This window comes from Rhineura floridana, chromosome 8 (assembly GCF_030035675.1).
Source record: "Rhineura floridana isolate rRhiFlo1 chromosome 8, rRhiFlo1.hap2, whole genome shotgun sequence".
Lineage (NCBI taxonomy): Eukaryota > Metazoa > Chordata > Lepidosauria > Squamata > Rhineuridae > Rhineura > Rhineura floridana.
Window position 1 is genome coordinate 111548631 of NC_084487.1, and position 20584 is coordinate 111569214.

At 42.9% G+C, this 20584-nt stretch overlaps 1 protein-coding gene across 3 annotated transcripts in view; it reads left to right on the forward strand.

Annotated features, from left to right (window-relative positions):
- RELN (reelin) overlaps positions 1-20584 on the forward strand; it is a 504997-nt gene that overhangs the window by 261971 nt on the left and 222442 nt on the right. For all 3 annotated transcript variants that reach the window (XM_061640446.1, XM_061640447.1, XM_061640448.1), the window contains exons 9-11: positions 2366-2462; positions 4092-4332; positions 20270-20415. In XM_061640446.1, the coding sequence (XP_061496430.1) occupies positions 2366-2462; positions 4092-4332; positions 20270-20415 (484 nt within the window). The remainder of the gene's footprint in view (positions 1-2365; positions 2463-4091; positions 4333-20269; positions 20416-20584) is intronic.

Genomic DNA, 20584 nt, shown 5'->3' on the forward strand with positions numbered 1-20584 from the left:
TGTGCTTTGGTCTTATTCGTTTGAATTTGAAATTTGAACCTCAACCCTGGTCCAGCAGTGGTACCTTGATCACTCTACAGACATGATCTAGGGAATCTTTGGGCAGATGTGGGAAAGAGCTCCTGTTTGATCACTTTTCTTAATCACAGCCCCTTCACCTAATGAAGACCTGCACAACTAATGGTAATCTCAGCAGACACCATCCACTGAGCATATATAGGATATAATGAGTCAAGTCACAATTCATGGCTGCAGCTAGTTGGCTGTCCTTGCCTAGGTGAGTCAGGTTGTGCAGCCTCTTTTTAGTAATTACTCTCACAAAAGAAAAGTGATGAAAATGCAACTTGGGGCCTAGGTTAACTGCTGCTGGACACTTTTTTTAAAAAAAGAAGCAAAATATTCTTGCCTGGTAGTGCATTGCTGAACATGGCTGATACCAGACCTCAGGTGGCTGTCAATATGGTACTGCTAATGGGCCCCTCACCCCCAACATACACACACATATACGGCCATGACTGTGCAGTATTTTTCTTCTTCTCTGCCATCATAGCAGCAACAGAACCATCACTTACCAACCCCTAGATGGCATTCTAGCGGTGGGTGGGTGACAGTGCCACTTTTGAATGGGAGCCAAACTCTCATCCATGGTGGCTACCGACCAACTTTTTACTCAAAATACAGTGCTCCACCCTATAGATCTTTTAATAGGCCTATCCAGCCTATAGATCTATGAACTCTATAAATTTTATAGAAATGTAGGCAGAGGCATTGCATTCTGGGTAACTTACAATCAAGGTGGCCCTTGTTGATGACTCTTCCACTTTAGGCATATATACACAGCATATGGTGATAGCCAAATGAGCCCATAACATCACCCAGCACAGAACACATATTCCCTTCATGTAAATACAGTCAATGGTAAGCCCCAGGCTTAGCATACCAGAGATGCTGGGTTTGATCTTTGATCCTAGTCTCCTATGTAAAAGGCCTGACAAGATGTGTGTGTGTGTGCACATATATACGCACATTTCATAATGGCTGTGTTCCACCTCTGCAGTGTTGGAGGCAGCATGCCTTTGGATACCAGTTGCTGGGAATTGCAGGTAGGGAGAGTGCTGTTGCACTCAGGTCCTGCTTGCCAACTTGCCATGGGCTTTTCTTATGGTCTCTCAGTGCAGTATGGGAGCTAATCAGAATAACTGGAATGCAAACCAATAGCCTCATTCAGGTAACTGTCTGACCCATACATGCCCCATAATGCCTGTCATTTTGTCCTGTCCCCTTCATACAGAAAAATTCATTAGGTTGATTGCCAGCATCTCCTGGTTATTTTTCCAGCACACCTTGTTTTTAATGTCATCCCAGTTAACTCAGTTAACCTCAAATGGCCTGACTGCTAAGTTTATCATCACACTGAAAGGTGTGAGTGAGAGAAAGACATTTTGCTCTTGCTAAGGGCCAGCTCTGCAATACAACAGAGTGAAGCAACCTGCTTCAGGCATCACCATTAATATCTGAATGGTACAGCAATAAAGTGTACCATTTGGACTTGGCTTAAGGCAGCAAAATATCTTGGGCTGGCACTGAATGGCAAAGCCATGAACCAGATATTCCCATAGTACAACCCCAGAAATAGTTTTCTCTGTGTGGTTAAGGGTGACCTCTGTCCCCAGCACATTTTGAGACAAATACTTTGCTGTGCAACACATCGGCAATAACAGAGTTCTGTGGATTTGCTGGGAAGGGAAGGCGTGACATGGAGACTTGGATCAGCAGTGGAATCTGCATAAAGAATCTATATCTCACTCTTACTACTGATAATACTTAATAATATTAACAATTTGCTTTTACTTAGTTTTTTTTAACAAATTCTTTAGATTCTGTACTGTATTTGTAACCCTAAAGATAACCTTAAATTTTAAAGGTAGGATCCACATCCAACATAGAGCTAATTGCACCTAAGTTGCAGTAGTTCTTCAGTAAGGAGCTTCATTTATTCGTTATAGATCTCTGTGTGTGTATAGAAGCCTTTGGATGTTGAAAAGGATGGCACTTCCATTTTTGCTTTAACATTACTTGTGTGTGTTTTTTGAGTAGGGGGTGCTTAGTAATTTATTGTGGCTTCTCTTGGGAAATCTACAGCAGATTATGCTGCACTGCTGTGATTTATCAATTCCACATTATTTCTGACTCAGAGAACATGCATTAGTATGCGTTTTCCTTCAGCAACAGATCATAGCATCAATCAAAGAATTTTAAAATATAGAAAATTGATAACGGTGGTAAGTACTCAGTCAGAAGTGAATGTATCTGAAAGATAATTTATTGTTTGACTGTGTTATAACACTTGTATTGCTCTTCACAGGGTCAGGGTCATGTCGTTTTAGTTACTCAGATCCCAATATTATTGTGTCCTACTCCAAGAATAATTCCGCAGATTGGATTCAGTTGGAGAAGATTAGGTTTGTTACAAATATTCAGCATTCTTCACTCTCTCGTATTACTTTAAAATGTGTAATATACTAATTTCCCTTGTTTATTTTAAAATAAATGGAATGTTGGTGCGGGGTTTTTTCAATTTTTAAATTTGCTTATTTTAAAATGGTATTTGTTAGATGGTGTTTTAGGAAAAGGCCTACATAGTTGTACGGTTTAAGGTACAGGGCAGAGAGTCAGAGAGTAGTGGTTCCCATGGACAGGATTTGGGGATAGAGGCAAATTCAATTAATATTTCTGTTCTTCTATGAAACATTCTGATTGTACAATTTGGTAGTGTGGCACATGAACTAGATTTCAGTCAATGGAAAGGGAAGCTTCACATGCACAGACCCTTCATATGCACATAGCTGACTCCATGTGTATATCAGGAAATTCTGTGAAACATTCTGATCTCGCTAGAGATTCATTGTACAGTTTAGTAATGTGGCACCATGAACAAAACTTCAGTCAATGGAAAGGGGAGCTTCACATGTACATACCCTTTGTATGCATGTACCCGACCCCCTCCACCAAAGTATGTGCATACCACAGGCAATAATAGAACTTTCTCATGCACACACTGACCCCGTCACTGAAGTGAACAGGCAAGCCTTTGTGGGCAGGGAGCTCCAGTTGCACACTGGAGCCCTTGCACCTTGTATATGTGTATACTAGATTTCTAAACTAGATATACTAGATTTCTAAACAGTTGGTTTTGCAGTAACGGATATTACATAAAGAACATTTCCCTATTGCATAGGAATACCATGAGGTTTTATTCTCTCTCATGATTACTTCCATCAGATTCCTGTAGATAATATTTCTTCTATATGAAGATTCATTGTGTTGCACATTTCACAGGTTGTTTTTCCTCAGTTTGATTCAGTTCAGTTTGGGGATCCAAAGTCATTGAATGACAAAAACCTCTAAAATGGCTATTGTCATGTTTACCAAGCTTTCTGCTCCATCAAAAAATGGGGAAGATGTATGGGTTTGGCATTGTCTTTTCACAGTGGTTTTATGAGATTCTGAAAATACTGCTGGTTTACAGTTTAGCACCACTTTTCATCTCAGCAGGAGCAGTAATTTTCAGCATGGCAGCTAGCTGCTTCAAATAGGATAGAAGACACTCAGTGTAAAAAAAAAGCTTTATGGTTTCATTTCAGGGCCTGTGCCACAACATAGTTACATCAACATTTCTTAAAATTACAAAATATTTTGTAAAGAAAATAGCTTTTGCTACAGCAGCATTAAGAGTTATTAAAGGTTGACTTTCACTGTATCACATGCTGTAATTTATTTCAGTAGTCCCATGAAGCAAATATTGTATTATGTTAAGTATTTTATGTGTTTCCAAAGTGTAACAGGAAAAATAGACTTTTTGTTCCTCTTCTTTGGGTCCAAAGTCTTCTGAATGAAGTGTGATGTCAGAACATGGCATAATTTAGGAACTGCACTTCAATTTTTTTGACCTGTTGCTGAGATGTAACTCACTGTAGATGATTGAGTTATTATGATGTTAAAATAGGAAGTTTTTAAATTAAATAATATGCTATGGCAGTAATGACATTATATAATAATTATATATATATGTGTACCCCAATATCCTACAGAGCTCCCTCCAATGTCAGCACCATCATCCATATTCTGTACCTTCCTCAAGAAGCCAAAGAAGAAAATATTCAGTTTCAGTGGAAACAAGAATATGTACATGCTGGTGATGTGTATGAAGCCTGCTGGGCACTGGACAATATTCTCATAATAAATGCAGCTCACAGACAAATTGTTTTAGAAGATAATCTCGATCCTGTGGACACAGGCAACTGGTTATTTTTCCCTGGAGCCACCATTAAGGTTTGTTTAATTTTGGTTTTTCATTTACAAAAGTTTTAGTACATAAAAGATTTGGTTCTCAGGTGACCCTGCAGACTTCCACACTCTTTCTTGGGTGAGATACAAGAGAAGGAATATATGTCTCCCTCTAATTATTCCAGGTTGTCAGATAATTTTTTTCTCATCACAGTGCCAAATCACTTAATCTTTAATGTACAGAAGTTGTCATGTCAAAGGTCATCTTGCGGAAAATATCTCGATTGTATCTGTTTAGCCAAGTACTACTGAATTGTTGGAATGAATACAGGTCGTTGTGTTTTGTAGCCATCCTCCTACACCACTGGTCTTCAACTGGTGGGATAGGACCCCCTACTGGGCTGCAGCCTGATGCAAGTGGGTCAACAGCAGCACAACCACCATTCAAATATATGATAAAAAAATTAAGAAATGGGTCTCTAAATACATGTTTGAGTTAAAGGAGGATCCTGGGTCTGAAACAGTTGAAGACCTATCCTATACTACCTAAATGGAATGAGGCTGAATTACAGTTCATTACGTAACCATTCAGTTTTAATAATAATAATAATAATTTAATTTATAAGCCGCCTATCTGGCCGATGGCCACTCTAGGCGATGTACAATTTAGTTGCAATAAATGCATCATAATAAAATACACATAAAATACATATAACAGTAAAACTATAAATAAAGAACAATAGCAGTTCAGAGTAATAGGCGATTAGTCCTAAAAAATTAACCCTCCCCGGAAGTCCCAAAGGCCTGCCAGGTCTTCAAGGCTTTGCGGAATACATTCAGGGAAGGGGCATGCCGAAGATCATATGGGAGGGAGTTCCAGAGAGTGGGGGCCGCCACTGAAAATGCCCTCTCTCTAGTCCCCACCAACCTAGCTGTTTTAGTTGGTGGGACTGAGAGAAGGCCCTGAGTGGCTGATCTTGTCGGGCGGCATAATTGGTGGCGTTGAAGGCGCTCCATCAGGTAAACTGGGCTGAAACCGTGTAGGGATTTAAAGGTTAATACCAACACCTTGAATTGAGCCCAGAAAACAACAGGAAGCCAGTGAAGATCGAACAACACTGGGGTCATATGTTCCCGGCGGCCACAATTTGTGAGTAGTCGAGCCGCAGCATTTTGTATCAGTTGTAATTTCCGGACCGTTTTCAAGGGTAACCCCACATAGAGCGCATTACAGTAGTCTAAACGAGAGGTGACCAGGGCATGTACTACCAGTGGGAGCTGATGAACAGGGAGGTAGGGTTGCAGCCTACGAATGAGGTGTAATTGATACCAAGCTGCCCGGCTCACTGCCAAAATCTGAGCCTCCATGGACAGCTTGGAATCAAGAACAACCCCAAGGCTGCGGACCTGGTCCTTTAGGGGCAGTCTCACCCCGTTGAACATCAGGTCAACATTTCCCAACCTTCCCCTGTCTCCCACAAGCAGCACCTCAGTCTTATCGGGATTTAACTTCAGCCTGTTCCTTCCCATCCATCCACTCACTGATTCCAGACACTTGGACATGGTCTCCACAGCCAACTCTGGCGAAGATTTAAACGAGAGATAGAGCTGAGTGTCGTCCGCATATTGGTGACACTGCAGCCCAAATCTCCTAATGATTGCCCCCAGCGGCTTCATATAGATATTAAATAGCATGGGAGAGAGGATAGAGCCCTGTGGCACACCACAGTAGATAGGCCAAGGGTCTGAAACCTCCTCCCCCAATGCTACCTGTTGATGCCTATCGGAGAGAAAGGAATGGAACCACTGCAATACAGTGCCTCCTATTCCCAATCCCTCCAGGCGATGTAGAAGGATACTGTGGTCAACAGTATCAAAAGCCGCTGAGAGATCGAGGAGGACAAGAAAGGTGAATTCTCCCCTATCTAATGCCCTCCTCATATCATCAACCAGAGCGACCAAGGCTGTTTCAGTTCCATGTCCAGTCCTGAAACCCGATTGGTATGGATCCAAATAATCCGTTTCATCCAAGTGTGTCGACAACTGATTAGCCACCATTCGCTCAATGACCTTGCCCAAGAATGGTAAATTTGAAATTGGGCGAAAGTTATTCAAAACCTGGGGATCCAAGGAGGACTTCTTTAAGATGGGCTTTACAATTGCCTCCTTGAGGGCTAATGGCATTACACCCTCCTTCAAGGATGCATTGACCACCGCCTTGATCCCCTCGCCCAGTTTCTCTTTGCAGCTCACGAGGAGCCACGATGGACAAGGATCATTTAGACAGGTGGTAGGCTTCACAGTCGAGAGCACCTTGTCCACATCCTCAGAAGGGAGAGGCTGAAATCGATCCCATTTGACTGGCCTGCAACTGGCCAACTCTGATTCATTCACTGCATCCACGGCGTACGGGATCGAGCTCTGTAAATGTTCGATTTTGTCAGCAAAGTGCTTTGCTAATTTGTCACAGGAGGCCTTGGACTGTTCCAAGGGTTCCTGAGCAACTGGACCGACCAGGCTTCGGACCACTTGGAACAACCTCCTGGGACAGCACTCTGCTGACGCAATAGAGGCAGCAAAGAACCTCTTCTTTTCTGCCTTTATTGCCACTTGGTAGGCAGTTACTGCTGCTCTAACCTGTGTCCGGACATCTTCGGAACGGGATTTCCGCCACCGGCGTTCTAGTCGTCTCACCACCTGTCTCAGATTTTGCAACCGTGGTGTGTACCATGGTGCTAACTGAGTTCTGTTCAGGGGGAGAGGACGTTTCGGTGCCACCCGGTCCAGAGCCCTGGTGATCCCTTCATTCCACTCCAACACCAGGGTATCAACCGAGCGGCCTTCAGCAGGTTCCAATTCCCCAAGCGCAGTCAGGAATCCTTCTGGATCCATCAGGCATCTGGGGCGGACCATTCTAATAGGTCCTTTACCCCTGCGGAGGGTGTGAGGCATCGAGAAGTCTATGTTTACCAGATAGTGATCTGACCATGACACAGGGGTGGAAGAGATCACCCCCAACTTCAGAGCACTTCCCTCCCCTCTCAGGACAAACATAAGGTCGAGAGCATGACCGGCTACATGGGTGGGTCCAATATTACTAAGGTGCAGTTCCCAGGAAGCCATGGTTTCCAGGAAATCCCGAGGGGCCCCAGTGAGAGTGGCCTCGGCATGCACGTTGAAGTCACCCAGCACCAATAATTCTGGGGACAACGCCCGTACAGCCGAGACCACCTCTAGCACCTCGGCCAGGGAGTCTGCTGTGCAGTGGGGTGGGCGGTACACCAGCAGGATCCCCAAACTGCCCTTCGGGCCCAACCTCCAGTACATGCAATCAACAAACTTAGTCCTAAGTAGAGGAGGTCTGGTAAAAACTAAAGACTCCCAATAGATGACTGCCACACCCCCTCCCCACCTTCCCACCCTCGGCTGCTGTGCATAACGGAAACCCGGTGGACACATGGCCTCAAGAGTGGGAGCTGAGGCCTCATCCAACCAGGTCTCCGTAATACATGCCAGGTCTGCCTGTCCATCCAAGATTATATCATGGATGTGTGATGTTTTTTGTACTACAGACCTGGCATTACACAACAACAGTCGAAGGTCGGTAGGAATCCTGCATCCCCCAGTTATCGTCTGGTTTTGGACAGACCCGGAACATGGGATGGATACTAGGCATCTATCCCGTGTTCCCCTAATCTGGCATGGTCTGCCCTCAGTACCACTCCAGCGTCTGCTGCCCACTCTTTCTATGGTTTGGCCCCTCACCCTCCCTGTCACCCCCCCGTCACCCTCCCTGTCACCCCCCCAGTGATTGCAGTGATTTTACTTCTTTATTTCCTTGATTATTTACTTATCTACTAATTACAGTTAACATTTAAGCCTACAACCAAGGCGGCCTACAAAATGAATTAAAATAGCAACCAGAGCAATATAATGTAAATAACATTTTAAAAGACTGAAACACAGCAAACTGCAGCATTAATGGACAAACAATATCAAGTAGCATCCATCAACAGATAGTATTAGCAACCAAAAACATTTTTCTTTAATTTCCAGAATTCACTGCTTATTGAAAGACTGGATCAGGCAGGGCCAGGCCAGACCTGGTGAAGTATATGTTCCATAACTCCATTATTACAACTGTTTTCTCCCAGCTTGCTTCTGTGGTAGGGGGAATGCAGAGCAGGGCCTCAGATGTTGACTAGAGCACATAAGTAGGTTCATAAGCGGGAAGAAATTTCTTTGGGTGTCATAGCTCCAAACTATTTATAACTTTAAAGGTTAATACCAGCACATTGAACTGGCCCCAGAAGCAAAACCGGTAACCAATCAAGTTGGAATAATATTAGAGTTATGTGCTGTGTGCAGTTTGCTACAGTAGTTGCAAATTGGACTCCAATACCTAAAGGACCACCTCTTCCCATGTAAACCTGCCCAGACACTGTGCATGTCATGTGAGGCCCTTCTCTGTATTCCACCTCCAAAAGAAGCATGGAGGGTGGTTGTGACGCCCTTCCCTGGCTCTCCCTGTCAGGTTCCTACCTGCTTGTGGCTACTGCCTTTCACTAGGCACCACCAGGGACTCCACCAGTCCGGACTGTCCTTTTTTTATGGTTTCTCTCTCAGCTCTAGCACAGATCTCACTAGATCCCCCTGCCAGGCAGCACCACCAGTCACGTTCTATAACCAATGTTCCCAGAGACCTTGCCTGAGTCTCCCTCTATCCGGTTACTTTTGTGACTGCGTGCTTATGCTGTTCCCAACCCCTTGTATCAATGTAGATAACTCATATAACTCGGGGTTGCTCTGGATACTTGTAATGTTATTATTCTCCTCTTCACCGCTGCCACCATTTGTTACTGTTGCCCTTCAGCCTTGGTAATTACCTTACCCTCCCTTCTGGTCTGTGAAACCCCAGCCAAGGATCAGGCCTTCGGTAAACCAAAATAGTATTTATTAAATAACAGAAATAACAAGATTACTTTTCTAATGGTACTTAAGCATATGGTTTCATCTATTCCTGTGATACTTGACTTATCATTAACTAGAACTCCCACTCCCTCTTTCTCCACACTCTCCTGACACCCACCACCTAACACCCACCAAAACAACCCAAAACACCTCTCAAACACCTCTCTAACACCTCCAAAACTCCTCTCAGATTCAACTGTCATTCGTCCATTTATACTCTCAGCCATTCAAACGCTCAGCCAATCATCCAGCATTCTACTGCTCATCTACTCCCCCCTCCTCTTTCATTCCACTTACCATATATCTTCTATACAAACAGCACTTACCATATTTACATTAATACAGGAACATCACAGTGGTGACCAGAGACTGTCTTTGGAATACTTTAATGTAGCATGTTCTCCCCTCAAAATAAGATGTTCTTGTCTGTAGTGGTTGAGAGTGATGTGAAATGTGTATAGTTTGTGTTGGCCAAATACATAGGAACATAGGAGCTGACTTAAACCAAGTCAGACCATTGGTCCATCTAGCTCAGTATTATCTACACTGACCAGCAGTGACTCTCCAGTGTGTCTGACAGGGGTCTCTTTCAGCTCACCTGGAGATGCCAGGGATTGAACCTGGGACCTTCTGCATGCAAAGCAGATGCTCTACTACTGAGCCCTTCCTATAAATTAATTGCAGAAGCCAAAGTGCATAAGGGCTGCTCAGCATTTTGTCTGGGTCTATATATTGTTTCATGCAGGACCAGCAACAGGCATGACTGGGCCTTTGGTCACCAGCCTGTCCCAGGCCTGCAGCACTGTAGCCCAACACCGAGTCCCAGTACAGGTGATATGGGGCTAATAAGCCCATCTGCATGCCCCATCTATCTCTCATGTCAGTGTACATGACATGCATGTGTAGTGTGCATGCCTGCCATCAAGAAAGATGGAGGCAAGAGCGTCAACCCCTTAGGGAAGCCCCCATAGTCATCTGGGGTGATGGCAGGCATGTGTGCAATTGCACCAACTGTGATTAAATCAGGAAGCCTCTAATTAACCATCGTTTTCCATTTTGTCCAGTCCAGGAAACCATGCTTACTGACTTTTGAGCATGTGAGGATTTTAAACTAACTTCAAACCATAGTTTATGATCCTGGCTTTTTCGAAGACTGGTAATCATAGTTCTCCTGTACATGGAAAAGCTGATCTCAGGTCGGTAGCTAGCTCCATCTAGCGGTTGAAAGCAGAAGAGTGCTAAAGTGTTGTTGTTTTTTAACAAGGACTTCCTGCTCCTTATTTCAGTTTCTCTTCTGCCTTCCACCAAGAACGGTTGATCTGGCTCCTCTCTGTGTTCAGGCCTGTATAGTTTGGTGTTTTTTTCCTATTGTGTGTCTGTACTTTTCGCTTCCTTTACTGTTTCCTACGTGTGTCTTGTTTAAAACAAAAAAAGGGGTTTGTCATTTTATGTTTCTCCCCCCCGAGACTTCGCAGCAGCGCTGAGCTGACTGCGAAACAGCCGCCCCACCGCTTCAGCTGCGAGACCACTGTCTTCTTCATTGGACTCTGCCCCCCCCAGCCTCATTTCTCAGGTGCGTCTGTGCCTGCCTACCAGCAATCACCCGACCAGCCTCCTCCTTTCACGGCGTGAGCGGGGATGTCTCTTGTCGTGTGCTCCCCAGGATGCCAAGTGCCTGCCACCCTCTCCTCCATCCTCTTGCCCGCAGAAGGCCTCAGCAGGACGCTCAAGCCATGGGAGAAGCGTGTTCGGGTGGCCCTGCAAATTGTCATCACCTGGCCCTGCTATTATCACAGCTCCTCGCCCCCATAAGACCCACAGCGTGGTTTGCACCCATGGGGAAGGCAACACACAAATCAGACTATCCACCAAAGAAACCTAAGTCATTTCAGCTTCACACTACTATGGAAGTCATGCCTCCGCCATTATCTAACCAGGCCCTAGGGCCTTTAGGTACTATCCCTGGTAGAGGTAGCCATAGCCCTCCCCTCTTCCAGCAGGCACAAAGTGGCTGAGGCGTGTACTGTCACGGACAGGGTGAGGCATGTACTGTCATGGACAGGGTGGCTCCACAACGGCTGGCACCTAAGAAGTAGGGGAACCAGTCACGACAGGCAATGGCCTGGTGATGCACAGGGTCCTGCACTAAAGGAGGCTCATAGCAACATGTGCAGGTCACAAAGGGACCTGGAATCCCTATCTGAGGAGGAAGGCACCCAATTCCAGCCCACCCTGGAGGTGATTTTTTCTACATCATCTTCTCCTGAGGAGTTTGAAGGATTCCTTGAGACAGCTACGTCTCACCGTGTGTTACAGGAGAAGAGGGGTGAAGCATCTTTCATTTCACCCTCTTCACGTCAGGAACTCCAAGTTCAGGAGGTGGTGCACAATCCACACTGTTCCCATGCTCAACCTCTACAGTTTCAGTTATCACTGCACATGCTACAACAATTAAAGGAACAGCTGAAAGATTCTCTCCTAATGGATCTAGCCAGAGATCTTTCCACATCAGCAGCTGAGCCTCAACACCCCACACAGGACACACCAGCCACAGCACCCACTCTGCCACCTTCAAGAGCGCAAGTGGCGCAGGGCCTCACTACACTCTGCTCTTCTTCAAACGCACCCCAAACCACCACGCAGGGCATCACCGGACCCTTATGCCGCCTCACAGGGCAGGCATCCTCAACTTCAGGAGGAGGCAACAGTGGACCCAGACAACAAGCTGATTGTCCTCGATGAGGAAGAATGGAGTGGAGATTTGGAGTGAGAGGAAGCAGTGACCAATAGGATTTTCCAGGAGGCTCATTTCCTTCCACGCCTGTGCAAAGCAATGGAAGCTCTGAACCTACATTCTCTGGAAGATCCTCCAGCTCCCTCAGCATCTAGAATTTTGGCTATGTGTCCAGACCCGAAACTCAAGTCAAGGGTGCTAAAACTTCCATCACTGTTGCCTAAAGTGATCAAGTCCGAATTTGATGTCCTGCTGCAGTTCAAGAAATCGGTTGCAACTGCCAACAAAAACTATACATTGGAACAATGCATCATGGACCACCTCAAGGTTCCTCTGGTCAACGCCCCCATAGTCAATTTACTAAATCCGTTCTTGAATCCGAAAGACTCGGATGCCCACCTTAAAGATCCGTCAGAGCGCAACCTGAATCTAGGCCTTAGGAGGATTCATGAGGCCATTGCCTCTCCATCAGAGCAGCCTCCTCCTCCTCAGTCTTTGCAAGAGCATCCCTGCTGTGGCTAGAGGACCTATTGGATGGCCAGCGCAGGATCTGGCTCGAATCCTGAAGTCTCTTCTGAAAATCTCAAGAGCCGTGACCTTTATGGAAGATGCATCCATGGACGCCATGCAGTTTTGGGCAAGGTCATTAGCAGCATACTGCAGCCTGCTGTAATCTCACATCTGATCCCTATGTGGGTGGCAAACTATTTGGTGACAACACCCTAGCTGGGGTCTTGGAGTTGAAGGAAAAGAAGAAAGCTATGCCTTTTGCCAAAAAATGAGGCGACAAAAGAATCTTCCTTTGACTTTTCCATCCTTATTTGCCCTCCCAGTCCTTTCGAGGTTCCAGGGCATTCGGAAGAGCATAGGAGTCCCGTACCAGCCATCCCTTCTGGAATGGGCAACGTACCCAGTCTAAAAGCCAACAATCTTTCCCCAATAGATTGGGTTTTGGATCCCAATCTCGGGGGAATAACCATCAATTCTGACTCCAGGGTCCCTCAGGTGGGAGGACGCCATTAGCACTTTGCCCACGGCTGGAGGGACATGTCTTCAGACCAACGGGTACTGCACAGCCTCAGATATGGACTGAGGCTGGAATTCACTTCCCTCCCTCCAACCAAGTTTATCCCCTCTCAATGTCTCTGGACAAGCAGGAAAGGACTCTTCAAGTGATTGCCCACCTTCTGCAGATTGTGGCAATAGAGCCTGTTCCAACAGGCGAGAGGTTTTCAGGAATCTACTCAGTCTTCTTTACCATCATGAAAAAAGATGGTACTCAGGGCAGTACTCGATTTGAAGAACTTAAATCAGTTTATAAAATACCGCAGGTTCTGCATGGAAATTTTACTGTCCATCCAGGAGGCATTGAGAAAGGGAGATATGCCTATCTGCATGTCCCTGTTTTTCAGCCACACAGACATTACCTCCAGTTTGCAGTGGGGGAGGATCACTTTCAGTACAGGGCTATGCCCTTCGGTCTGGCATCTGCCCCCAGAGTATTCATAAAAATCATGGTTGCTCTGGTGGCACACCTCAGGACGCAGGGGGTCCATGTCTTTCCTTACCTAGATGACTTTCAGCTTTGGTATGCCCATTTGCACTGGCTACCTATTTGTTTCCGAGCCAGATTCAAGGTGCTGGTTTTGACCTATAAAGTCTTACACAGTGTGGGACCGCAGTACCTTGTGGAACGCCTCTCCCGCTATGAACCTACCCGTTCACTTCGTTCAGTATCTAAGGCCCTCCTCCGGGTACCATCTCACCAGGATGCCCGGAGGATTGTTACCAGATCTAGGGCCTTTTCTGTAGTGGCCCCCGAATTGTGGAACAGCTTACCTGAAGAGATATGCCTGGCACCTACGGTGCTTTCTTTTAGGCGCCAGGTTAAGACCTGGCTGTACTCCCAGGCTTTTTAATGTTTTTAATGTTAATGTTTATGTCTATGTTTTATTTTAATATTGTTGTTGATATATGTGATTGATTTTATTATAATATTGTATTTTTAATCTGTTTTGTACACCGCCCAGAGAGCTACTAGCTATGGGTGGTCTAAAAATGAAACAAATAATAAAAAAAAAATCTGAGACCAGCTTTTTCATGCACAGAAGAAAAGACATTTGGTCTTACCATAAAATGGTTTTCTCTGTGCATGTCAAATGCTGGTCTCAGGGCCACTCCCTAGGAGAGCTGTGCTGCCATCACTGTCTTTTTCATCTTAGGCCTACAGCAGAGAGTGTATGAGTGCTGTTGTCTCCTGTTTCATGTCGATGGTTCCTATTATTTCTCTTTGTTATTTCCTCCTGTTGGTTGGCTTGTTATCAAAAACTGAAATAAGGAGCTGCACAAAGCAGGAAGTCCTTGTTAAAAAAACCTCTTTAGCACTCTTCTGCCTTCAGCCGCTAGGTGGAGCTAGCTACCCACCTGAGACCAGCTTTTTACATGCACAGAGAAAACCATTTTACGGTAAGACCAAATGTCTTTTATTTTTTATTAAGAGTGTAAGACCCATTGAATAATGCTTCTAAAATATATAAATATCTTATACAAATACCAGAATGACTGACTGACTGTCTGACTGATTGATTGATTTATTCATTCATTCATTCAATTTGTATCCTGCCCTACCTCCAAGCCGGAGCCATGGCGGCAAACAAAGCACTGAAACACTCTAAAACATCATAAAAACAGGTCTTAAAATACATTAAAACAAAACAGCATTAAAAACATTTTTTAAAAAACAACTTTAAAAAAGGGTTAAAAACATTATTAAAAAAACATATTAAACAATTCTGACACAGATGCAGACTGGGATAGGTCTCAACCTAAAAGGCTTGTTGAAAGAGGAAAGTCTTCAAAAGGCACCGAAAAGATAGCAGAGATGGCGCCTGCCTAATATTCAATTTCTTTAACACTGTCACATAGGGTTACAGCCAGACAGATTTCTCATGCTTACAGTAGACACATTGAAATCAGTGGCTCTTAAGTTAGGCATGACTATTTTAATCATAACTCAGCCTGGATCCAGCAATTAGATAGTGTTTTAATGAAACAAAACAGCATAACATAAAAATAAAGGAAAAGTTCAGTTTTAGTAAGCTAAATGTTTCAATTGTTTTTGAAGGTTTTATTTCATAATGTATTTGCATATTAATATTGCATTAGCATAAACTTTATGTACTAGTATTACTATTATATTAGGAACAGTATGGTGAAAAGTTATTTTTCATTAATTGTCAGCATCTGCTCAAATAAAACAGAGAAAACCATTTTATGGTAAGACCAAATGTCTTTTTCCCATTATGGATGAAATAGGTAACTATCATTAATTAGAGCCTTCTTGGTTTGTTTACTCTCACTGCAAAGAGAGGACTGCGGGGGTGAATGTGCAGGAAAAGGCTTGTTCATATCTCAGCTTATTAAGCCAAAGTGATATGGCCAATCACAGCAATAGCCTTTCATGGTGTGAAATATACTTGGTTGTGTATTCACAAAAAAGCCCCAGGTCCTGTCAAGATTCATTAATGATATTAGTAATGTTTTTGGCAAGTTTGGAGGAAACAGATGTGACCTACAGTGCAATCTCTCTAGTTTCTTCTTCTCCCCTGCCCCTATAAAATTCTCATTTTGTGTTCCCTGATACTGCAAAAATATACAGCCCTTTTATGCTATACTTTACAAGCAACACATTCTGTGTTCTTGTAACAAGTATTAAAAGCTATGTCAATCAGTGGAACTATTGAGGACGTTACATTTTGAAATCCAGTTTTTCTTGTCTTGTTTGTTTCTATAATTTATTTGATTAAGTGTCTTCATAATACCTTTTCTTTTATAATGCATTTTCTTTTCATTTCTGTTGAGGATATGCAACCATACAGAGAGAGCTCCTTTAGCAGAATATAAATGCATGGCATAGCAAGTAGAGCTCATCTTGGCTTAGTTGAATTGCTCTTGTTTAGCAGTTGCATGAAACTCTGGGTAAAGCTTAACAGCAAAAGTGGGTGAATTAGAGATTAGATATGTCCTAAAAGGGCCATGAAACATTTGTCAAAATCCCATTTCAAAAACAGAATGAAAAGAATGTATATGCCACATAGAATAGTAGATTAGTTTACTAACCTTTCATCTCTCTAAGCCTGTATACGGTTTTAGAGGATAAAAGAGTTTGTCAATCTAATCCCCATCTGACATTTGTCCACTTAACCCTTGGTACAGTATGGAGCTTGGCTCTTTACATTTAACAGAATTTCATATGAATATTTCATTCTGGTATAGTTTTCCCTAATGCTAAGGCTTCATTGCCCTTGAATATTGCTCATGCCCTTTAAACCAGAGCTGGAAAAATCAGCAGGATAATACAGATAAACTGGCCCTTTGCAGCAGATATACTCCAAAGCAGCTGGATGGAGAGGGCCTTCGCATGGTCAGGGGTGTGAGAAACAGCTGTTGTGTTCAGTATGGTTGTGGAGCATTGGCTGCTAGGAAGGGTGATGGGATGGGTAGAAACAAGATAGAAATCAGAATTTAGTTATTTGTAATTCCTTTTGGCAAGTTCTCCTTTGGACTCTGTGTTTGATGGATTTAAGACCTATGAGATCTGGCTCAAAGTCATTATCATGGGGAATGCCAGCAGAGGGCTGTGAGGTCACAACATCAGTTGACATTGATAGAAACATCAAAATGTTTCTGTAAATAATGCTAAAATAACAAAAGGTTTCAGTGGCAACCTATAGTAGGAAATGTGCAAATGCACAAAGGTCTCATTCATAAGTAACCTTTCTGTGGCATGGCCAAAATGAGGAGTTCGGAAGCTTTTGCATCTGATTTAGATTAACTGCAGTTTGCCATGTTCTCTGAACATGGGCAAGTTGTTAATCTTAACTATGGTTACTGGAAACAAACCAACTTTGAATTATAGTTAATGAAGCTGTCTTGTTTTATGTAGCCATAGTTAAGATAAACTATAGTTTAGGCTGCAGATGATGTGCTAAACTGCAATTAATCAGGACTGTGCTGAAAACTTTCTATTCAGTGTGGGCAAGCTATGTGATAAGCCACTTTACATGTCAAGTATCCACATGGAGCAGGCATCACACAGACATCTCAAATTGCCTCCATGTGATAGGTGTGTGTTTGAATGGAAAAATACACAATTAGTAGCCATCACTGTATCTAGCTCATCTTTACAGTCAGCATTTGAGTTAAAGTATATATAAAGCTAATACATGAGGAATAATTAAAATCTTGGTTTACTTCATGCAGAATAGATTCTAATTCTGTTTCTTTTATTTATGGGAAGAGATTCATCCTGATCGCCTCATAGTCAAATCCATGTAACCACTTAATTCCAAATGATGGCAATTATGCTGTTAAGTATATTACTGTGCATCAATTTGAGGTTATCATCACTGGATCCTTCCATCAATCTGCAATCAGATTTAAAATCTAAAAATTCCAGTCACCAGCATAACTCATTCCCAGCAAGACACAATATCTAATTTATGACTCGGTAGACAATGGCATTTTAATTAATTTTTTTCATCCTAATTTTTCTTTCCTCTCCTTCTCATATCTAATCTGTGTGCATTGCCTAGGCTTTAATTAAATAAAACCCTCTCCTCTCTAAGGAGCTATCTGAAGTGGCAAAAATCATCACTTAAAATATTACAGCCATTAAAAAATTGGCTGCTGTTGAAACAGTGCAGTTCCAGTTTGCCTACAAATGCTAGTTTAGCTTCTGTTTTAAAGTGCCCTTTACATTTTTATTTAATGCAACCAGTGAGCCTAGCTATTTTTTTTAAAAAAACTCTTTCCAGCTGGGTGGGCTAAGTAACAGTTCCTTAATGGAGGAAATTGATGACTCTTGATTCATATAAAGGTGCAAGCACACTGGGCAGATTTCTTTCCATCTGCCACCAGTCCTCTGCAAGCTGGCATTGCCCACATGCCCAATATACTCATTCCAGGGTAGCCAGAATTGCCAAAAAAATTAATAAACTGTGAAGCTACAGCTGTCTAAAGGAATCATTATGTTGATTATTCCATTGAGAGTTATTAGGGAGAGGTGTGACAGTGTTCATTTTTGTTTTTGATTTTTTTAAAAAACAAAACCCTAATTAAATGTTGGTAGAGGAGACAGCAAATGTTTTGAAACCCCAGAGATGAGGTCACTAACTCAGGAGCATACTTAGGAGGATGTGACCCACAACTAACGCTCAAAATCTATTAGACTGAGGAATTTAACACGGATGTTTCCTGTTGATGCATTTCTGACTGGCAAAACTGTATCACTTAGTTACACTGTGTTCTGCTTGTCAAGCAATGAGAGACTATATAGGGAAGAGAAGTAGAGGAAAAACAATGCTTATTGACTTACAGTTATGAGCAGGGAAAGGAAGCAAAGATTTCAAACCTTAGATGTAATTCACTTTCTTCATCAGTAATGAGACTTTCAGACTGAAAAGGGTGAAACTACATTCTGCCAGTTTCAGTGCTCTCCTTTATTTTGATGAAATTTTAATGTATCCCTTTGGCTCTGCTACAGAAGTGCATTTCTATTCTATTGGATTGGTAAGACGGCCCTTTGAGTTGGGAGAACTGTAAGATCAAGGCTGCATAGCAATTCAGAGTAGTTTTTAAAATAGACTTCTCTGAATTACTGTGCAGCCTTGATCACGTTACTTTGCCTCTGTTTGCCCTGTTCTGCATTCCTACCAAAAACACATTTTGCCTGTTCAGATGCAATGTTGGTGCCATCACAGGGCCAGTTTGCAGAACCATTTAGCCCATGAGCAGCTGCAGTTTTCATGGATCCTGTGTTAGATTCAAAAACCATACCACCATAAACTGGACCAATTACAAATTTGCTGATGCCATATGCTAAACTTAGCATGGATCAACTTTTGTTACCCAATCAGAGCTGCAGCCTTTCAAGTAAGTAAGAACCTATTATTTTGTGTGCCACTCAAAACCCACAGAAGAAGTCTATGGGAATTTATACAATTTACTTCAGTAGAATTAGGACTGAGGTGCAGTGATGCATCACAAATTAGGACTGAGGTGCAGTGATGCATCACAAAATACATTTACCTGGATGTTAGTCCCACCAATTTACTGCCTTAATTCTGCCTTACTGCCCTCCAGCTTAGTAGAGACCAGGAGCATTCCTGCAGGTGAGTTCAGCATCTTGCTGCTGGGATGGAGAAGGATATTGTTTCCTTTTCTGTTCCAGTAGTAAGAGCCTCTTGCTGCCAGTTCTCAAATTCTAAACGAACAACAACATGAGATGTTTGGAAAAGACACCAAAGCAAGTCTTATGAAATGGTGTCTTACTTTTATAGCTAAAACAACTGTATGGCATCTACTGCTAAAAAGACTTTTGCTTGTTAGTATTTTCTTCCTCTGGCCTACCACAGCTAACATTTGCAACACTCAAATCACTACTGATAAGGTAGTTGTTTTAAAAACTGATTCCACCATTCTTTCCAGAGGATTTTCCACCCATTGTTGTCCACAATGTGATGTCAACCAGCATGTTATGTGGGATTTATCTGCAGTTTTCAATCATGAGGAAGTTTTCCTATCTGACTTTCTAGTTGTCTACAAAATCATTGCATGCGCTGCTTGCAAAACCTGGATTTCCTTTTGACTATGAGGCAGGATTAAGCAGTAGTGACTGGTGAGACCACTTTGTGAAAGGATGCTTGGTTTGGGGATTAGTGTGGATGGAGGATTCAGATACTTGGACAGTACAAACTTCCAGTTGAGGGTGAGATTGATCAATGTGGCAGTGTTCATGCATTACACAAAAGCAGCTTTGCCATGTTGCTGTTGCAGCCCTATTGAGAGGAGTATGGAGGCTTCAGAGCAGAACCCAGAATCATTTTAAGCATGTGTTTAGCATGGAAGGGCATCAAGATCTTGTCACTGTCCTAGAGTGCTTGTAACATGTTTTAACGCTGTTATTTACTCTACTACTGAATCATTTATATTTGACATAAATATTTTTTAAATGTTAAAAATTTTCTTAATGATGCTGATAGGGAAAAGTAATGATGGGAGCAGCCCTAAATGTGACTGAAAACTGTCAGTAATTTGTAAATTATTCAAGATAAATGTAGAAGAATTAAGTGTTTGCTCTTTTTTCTTTCGCTTTTTGTTTTAGCTTCTGTAATCAGCCAGTGGCTAAATAATTTAATGGCTTTCTCAGAGTTGTTGAAAGCTGCTATTTCAAAACTGATTTAATAGATACCTCCTGTGTGCTCCTTTTATCTACAGCATAGCTGTCAGTCAGATGGGAATGCAATTTATTTCCATGGAACAGAAGGCAGTGAGTTGAATTTTGCTACAACACGAGATGTGGATCTTTCTACTGAAGATGCCCAGGAGCAATGGGCAGAAGAATTTGAGACCCAGCCCAAAGGGTGAGTGTTCAATGCCCTACAGAGGTATAAAGATGCATGTGGCATTACTCTCAGGATGGGGATCAAGAAGCTTCAGCTGAGAAGCACTTGTTCTTGCTTTTGGCAACAGTTGTCTATATTGATAAAATACTGCCAGGAAAGCCTATTTTTCTAAATTTTAGGGATGAAC